The sequence below is a fragment of the Alosa alosa genome, chromosome 14 (genome assembly GCF_017589495.1).
Source record: "Alosa alosa isolate M-15738 ecotype Scorff River chromosome 14, AALO_Geno_1.1, whole genome shotgun sequence".
Taxonomy (NCBI): domain Eukaryota; kingdom Metazoa; phylum Chordata; class Actinopteri; order Clupeiformes; family Clupeidae; genus Alosa; species Alosa alosa.
In genome coordinates this window covers 31,267,042-31,273,742 of record NC_063202.1, presented here as the reverse complement: position 1 = coordinate 31,273,742, position 6,701 = coordinate 31,267,042, and the positions used below count along the sequence as shown (strand labels likewise).

Genomic DNA, 6,701 nt, shown 5'->3' with positions numbered 1-6,701 from the left:
TTTATTTTAATGTAGACAACCAGAAACCAAGAGGACACCCCCAAAATTGTAATGAACATACATTTTACTGAACACCTAAAATGAAATAATCATTACATGATATATGTGCATAATTGAACTTGACACTAGTGTGTCTATGTACCCCATCTGTTTTATTAGTGATAAAGTAGTTTGTAAACCATACCTGTCAACATTTAGCTTTCCAAAAACGGGAGATTTTTTTTCGGGGGGGGGAGGGGGCATATTTAATACGTTTCATACACATGTTTCAACACTGCATTTCGGTCGTTGCTTTTACCTTACCATTACCTTACGCATGCCAGTTATGTATCCACCAGCTGCCTGCCTGCAGCCTACTTCCAAAACTCCAAACAAAACGGTTGAAATTTAAACTAAGTGATTGTGTATGTGTAGGGTGTATTTCATACACAATCTGGCAACCTGAATGGATCAATGATTTTAAAATGAAGTTTGATGGCCATGCAAATTACGGGAGTTTTCCGGGAGAAATAACAAAATGGGAGGGTGCTGGGAGATGACCTTGAAATACGGGAGAAACCCGGGAAAAACGGGAGTGTTGACGGGTATGTTGTAAACCCAACCTTGGCTAGAAACAAAGTATTTAGCTTGAACACAACTCTATTCTATAGCAACATCCTGTGTACAGCATGTAGGACATATGCCTTAAGAGTCAGAAGTTGGCAGTGGCTGATACGCAATCTTAGGTCGCTTTGTGTAGATCACTGCACCACACACCATGGCAGAAACTATCAGCAGGCATCCAGCGATGACAACAAGATTCATGTTCAAACCATTATTTATCACTGTAAGAAAACAGTTAAGCAACAGTTACAAACTGCATGTCATGTATGGTCTGTTTGTCTTAAGAAACTGAAACATAAGGACATCTTATGACATTGAACTGTGACGTATAGTGCATTTTGTGATGACCCTGGAGACACAGAGAGATACACAAGAGGACAGTCACCTGTGCTTGGAGCATCCCTGATGTCTGCGCTCCTGCTGAGCCGCACAGGACCCTGGGAAACGTAGTGACTGGTGGTCTGAATGGGAGCCTCTCTCCTGTGATGGTGATGCACTGCAGGTGAGGCAGTGGCATTGGTGCAGCCCTGAGAACACCTAGTGTTGGGGTTTCCAGCCTCACACAGTATCACTGAACAGGTGATGAAAACCTATGGACAGACAAACCATTTCTAGCACTGATTACAAATGAACATGCATTAAATGAGGTGTGTTCATTTTGGGATCTGTTACCTGGTCATGCCATCCGATGAATTTAAATGCCTTCATTCCAAACTGGACTTTATTGTCATGGTTTGAGTAGAACTGCACAGTTTCGTCTTTCTTGCATCTGTGTGAAGAGATGAGAAATGTTTACTGTGATGGGAGAAGTAGCAACAAAACATGACAGAGACCTCCCCAGTATCCACAGCAGCTCTTGTCAAACGTACCCATTTTCAATGATGGAATAGGATGTTTGGGCTTGAGGGTCATCGCTGGGACTGGCCTTGCAAGACTCCACAAAGAGCTCAGTGTTGTTGACTGAAGATATGCCTTCAATCTGCATGTACATCCTCTCACCAAGGCCGTATTCCAGGGGATAAGACTTGGGGTCCCTCCGATATTGGAATTGACTTGACCGGAAGAACTCAAATTGATAACTGAAAGTTCCAAATCCTTTTTGTATGAATACGTAAGGGCCTCTGTGAGTGTCAAACTCTAGGGTCACACTGCTTTTCTTAGGGTACTTGCAGAAGAACTGAAACTCCACCTGGTTGATTCTGGTTATGACGTCGTTTTGGTTATCAAATGACACAATTTCATTCTTGAAAAAGAGACTGTTGTCATCTTCCTTTAAAAAAGAAATAAGGGAGAGCATGTTAATTTTCGAAAGACACTTTGTACAGAAATTTGGTTGGGCTAAAGAAAGTTCACTCACCTCTATCGTAGTACCACACGTGTTAAGGGACATGTTAGCAAAGACATGGGTGCCATTGGAGTAGAGTGTGCAAGATGGGTCATTGAGGCGCAGGTGATCCACATGTAGCTTGATACTCTCTGATATTGATGTTTCCAGCTCAATGGCCATGAAATTCTCAGAACAAATCACATTGGCTTCAGGAGCTGTGGGTATCAGATAATGGTGCATTACATTATAGTCAAGCAAACATGTATCCCTTAGTATTTACTAGTTTCTTGGAATAATGAAAAATACAAACCAATTTGATGAAGTTCAACCTCAACAACGACACATCTCATCTCAGACTGGTAGAAGTTGGCACTGAAATGAGATACACTGACTGGTTAACACTGACACAGGGCACATTTTAATTTGGACTGGTATCTCCAACAATGATAAAAATATGCAAGGAATAGAGTGCTGTCTAATTTGAAAGCTCAATCCTGAGAGAACAGGTTACTTGTTGTTAAACAGCAAAGAAATGAGTGTGAATAGGGTTATATTGTTCAAATAGATATAAACTCATATTTTTTCTTCATATTTGTTACATGCAACTCAGAGAAACAATATATATCAGTCCTACACATAATATTGCAACCAAACATTAGAAAAGTTTCTCATCTTACCCCAGTTTGCTCTCAGCAATAAAACAGATGGGGAAATGCTGGCCAAGGTCATCAGTCCTGGGTGTCCATCTCAGGACAAATTCCCCAGAGGTGGTTCTATCCTTTGTGATGTTTAGAGGCCCACTTATAATGAGATCACGAACCCTTCAAGAGAGGACAAACATTATGTCATTATTGAAGATAGGGTAATAGTTTATTGACACGGCTGCCTAATATCAACACACAGAAATACACATGCACAAATTATTTGGAGGTCTTCTTACACTGAGACAGAAGCTGTCGCATTTATTCTGATTTCTAGCTCCTGGTTGATGGCTGCATGAAGTCGCTCTCTGTTGTTTGGAGTGGGATGCAGGAACTTGGGCAAGTATACTCCCTCACTGCAGGATGGAGCTGGAACATCAACTGTGATAGCAACAAATCATTAATAACTAGTGCATTCGGGATTCTTTGACAGAGGACAAGACAAGAAGATTTACATTTTCATCAAGTCTCACCCAAAACAACAAATTGCAGTGGAAGTCGACTCAATGGAGTGCCGTAATGTGACCAAGGGTTAGAGGTCGCTGGGGTGCTAGTTGTTGTCGTAGTCGTAGTCGTAGTTCTTGGAGTTGGAGCACTTGTGATTCTTTGAGTTTGGTACCATCCCCCCCATGGAGTTGTTGGGCTGGCTGTAGTAGTTGGAGCAATTGTGGTTTGGAACCATACCCCCAACCATGGAGTTGTGGGGTTAGTCATAGTTGTAGTAGTAGAGGGTGTACTGGTGGTTGAACTCAGCCAAGGAGTGTAGTGGTTGGTTGTGAGGGGTGTGCTAATGGGAGTGTAGTGGTTGGTTGTGAGGGGTGTGCTAATGGGTGGAGTTGATGTTTGGTTATACCAACCCCACCACGGGGCCCGCCGTCTGCGTCCTGCATGCAGTGGAGCCCTAATGGATTGTGTCCCGTCACTGTAGGTGAGACTGATGTGCTGATTTGGGAAGTCCTCAACATAAAGCTCAAACCCATAGTAGCCAGTGCTGCCCCAGCCAGTGTATTGTAGATTGCAAGTATTCTGAGAAAAAAGATCAAAATATATGTTGCATGTTGTCCCAAGAGTGCTTAATGTGTGTGTGTATGTGTGTGTGTGTGTGTGTGTGTGTGTGTGTGTGTGTGTGTGTGTGTGTGAGAGAGAGAGAGAGAGAGAGAGAGAGAGAGAGAGAGAGAGAGAAAATGAGAAAGGGACAGACAGACAGAGAGGGCACATGTGCACGTGTGTGTGCTATTTCTGGGAATCTCTTACCTGATCAAGGTGAAAGCCTGAGGGTAGACTCCTGCTGGTTCCACATCTAAACTTATCACCATCTGGATCACAACCTATGAAGTTATATGCCAGTGGACAGTTCTGGGGCACACTGTAGAAGATTTGGAACCTTGTGTTAGTAAAACAACATTTGTTTTTTCAAACAACAACATTTAACGTTTTAACATTCACTTGAACATCAACACTTTAACAATAACTTTGTCAATACCTTTATCTTTTTACGATTTAACTTTTGTGATTTAATATCAAATAATCACTACCCATGTGATATCAATTTAATCATAATATGATGAGATATACAGTAATGGGATATACAGTTTGAAAGACACTGAATATAAAGACAAGATTTTACCGGACAAATGATATCATGGTTGCATGTGGAGAACTGTTCGGTTCATTCGTGTCGGATCTAACTCCAAGATCTACCAAGATTGGAAGGTCCCAATACACAATAGAGTTTCTCAGGGACACCCAACAGCAACTATTTGCACTAAAAAAGGGATAGAATGAAGATGATGTCACATGAGATACATGATCGTAATTTCACCATAAAATCAAAATGACCAAACACTTTCTGCAATCTTCCATTTCAAACTACATTCCTCTATCTTCTTCATTTAAAATACTGTTCATGGGTTCAACATAAGGGCTTTCTGTAAAGTCAAACCTATGGATGGCCCCCTGCTTGCATTCTAATAACATGATAATTCTGATCATAATTTTGATCATTAAGTTTTGTCTGAACAATTACAATAGAATTGGGTGAAGAAAATTCTAATTCTAATTCTCGTTCTTTCTCTTGAAAATATTAGCCAAAATAGATGAACTTACGTCAGCTGAAAAGGCGTATCACTCCTAAGGCTTCTTGTCATAACTCCTTCCTTTTGACACCAATTGTCTTGGTATGAATACCTTCCATTACTGTCATCTATTATTCCTAGTTCCAGATTTGTCTGACTTCCACACTGTCCACTTCTACAAGTTCCCCAGTACAAAGATTGAGAGCAACTATCAAAAGTGTGCTTGTAGCGGAAATCCACCTTGAGTAAAATGTGATATCATCTTTGTCAGTGAGGGACATACATTCATTTTTATAGAAACATTTTCAAACACACATCTTTTATACGGAACCCCAGAGGTGTCATTGCAAGATATTTTTTTTGAGTATATCCAGAAAAAATGCTCTCATCTTACAAAATTGTGTGCTCATTTTACTAGATTATGCTCTCAATTTAGTAAATTGTGTGGACATTTTAATAAATTCTATGCATTTTACTAAATAGTGTGCTCATTTCACTAAATTGTAATTGTACTAAATAAGTACACGATTTAGTAAAACACACACACAATTTACTAAATTGAGCGCACAGTCTAGCAAAATGAGACCACAACTTAGTTAAACGACTGCATTATGTTGTAAAACAAGAGCAAGAGTATACAATATAAATGTGCTAGTAAGATAAGACCACAAGTAATTTAGTAAAATGAGCGCACATTCTCTTGATATGCAAAAAAGTCTTGCGATTACACCTCCTGGGCTCTGTACTTAACAGGACTAGTTCAATAAGAAAACATGCTCAGTGAGACATGCACAAATTGCCCAAGAAATCCCTTAATTATGGGTGGTGGTAGTGTAGTGGTTAAGGAGCTGGGCTAGCGTGCAGTAGCCTGAAAGTTGTCGGTTCAGTTCCCGGCTTCTGCCATTGTACCCTTGAGCAAGGCACTTAACCCCAAGTTGCTCTGGGGACAATGTGATCCCTTGTAATATAGCTGAGATATGTAAGTCACTTTGGTCAGTAGTGCTAATTTGTTATTGTTCATCTTGCCAGTGTGCAGTGAAACCAGAGTGTCTGTACGAAAGGGTCAGGAATTACGGTGCTGTGAATAATCAGTTTCTTTGTCACACAGGTACCGTTAAGGAAGGGAGGGACCAGGAACACTTCACATTTGTGTATGCACAGTTCAAAGCGATATAGTGATAGAAATTGAAGTCTAACAAAGTCTACGAACTCTATTTTCTGTTCCTTTTTTAAGAGAAAAAATGCAATGATGTGAGTGATTAGCATTTGATTCTGAATCATATTACAAGTATTTGTAAATTGATTTCATGTTCAATTGCTGGAAAAAAACCCTGTAATGTTTCTACTCACTAATCCTGAAAGCAATATGAAACAATGTTATCTTAAACAAGAGCCCTACCCTGTATGATCCATCTGGGTTCCTTCCTTTAGGGGTGAAGGAGATCGTGCCTCCCCAGAAGTGGCTTGCTGAGGTGATGGAGACCAAGAGCAGCAGTGGCAGTACCAGTGTGTAGAGAGACATGATGTCTGATGTCTCAGAGGTTGAGCTGGACTGCTTTATCTGAAACCTCCCCTTTTATACCAACAGGAGGAGAGGAACTATTTTCCGGCCAACCATATAAAGACAAGATTAGCTGCATCAAAAGGTAGACTTCAGATAGGTGCAAAAGCATTCTTTAAGTCTGAGACCTGATGAACTTGTTTTCAGCAGAACAAAGGAAATCATATCCTGACTCTCGCCAGATGAATTTCGAGTCAGGTTAAGGAAATCACACTACAGGGGTGCATTTCCCGATAGTTGTTGTTGAACGAATGTTGGTTTAATATTCTCCAAACCACAATGGTTGCTTAATGATGTAGTCTTGACTACCAAGACTGAGGGTTCTCAGTGTACAGGCCAGTCATCCAATAAAATGTGTAAAATAATCAGTGGCTGGCAGACTTTTTAGAGTTTAGATTTAAAAGGTGTGTCTAAACAAACTCATATACATTACA

General features: G+C 40.5%; 1 protein-coding gene across 1 annotated transcript; it reads right to left on the bottom strand.

Annotated features, from left to right (window-relative positions):
• Nucleotides 1-496: 496 nt before the first annotated feature.
• Nucleotides 497-6,237, bottom strand: LOC125307315. The gene is made up of 13 exons (XM_048263229.1): nt 6,106-6,237; nt 4,738-4,946; nt 4,259-4,396; nt 3,886-3,997; nt 3,105-3,657; nt 2,871-3,012; nt 2,608-2,751; nt 2,241-2,302; nt 1,961-2,145; nt 1,473-1,873; nt 1,276-1,372; nt 989-1,193; nt 497-824 (listed from the first exon to the last, which is right to left on the bottom strand). The coding sequence occupies exons 1-13, from the start codon at nt 6,226-6,228 to the stop codon at nt 685-687; spliced, it is 2,511 nt and encodes an 836-aa protein (XP_048119186.1). The 5' UTR covers nt 6,229-6,237; the 3' UTR covers nt 497-684.
• Nucleotides 6,238-6,701: the final 464 nt, after the last annotated feature.

Excerpts from the sequence above, each read along its gene's own strand:
- LOC125307315 (XM_048263229.1), bottom strand. The coding sequence starts at position 6,228 with ATGTCTCTCTACACACTGGTACTGCCACTGCTGCTCTTGGTCTCCATC. Across the intron at positions 3,658-3,885 it reads CAGGCTTTCACCTTGATCAG|AATACTTGCAATCTACAATA; the intron begins GTAAGAGATTCC and ends CTTTTTTCTCAG. Across the intron at positions 825-988 it reads CAGGGATGCTCCAAGCACAG|TGATAAATAATGGTTTGAAC; the intron begins GTGACTGTCCTC and ends GTTTTCTTACAG.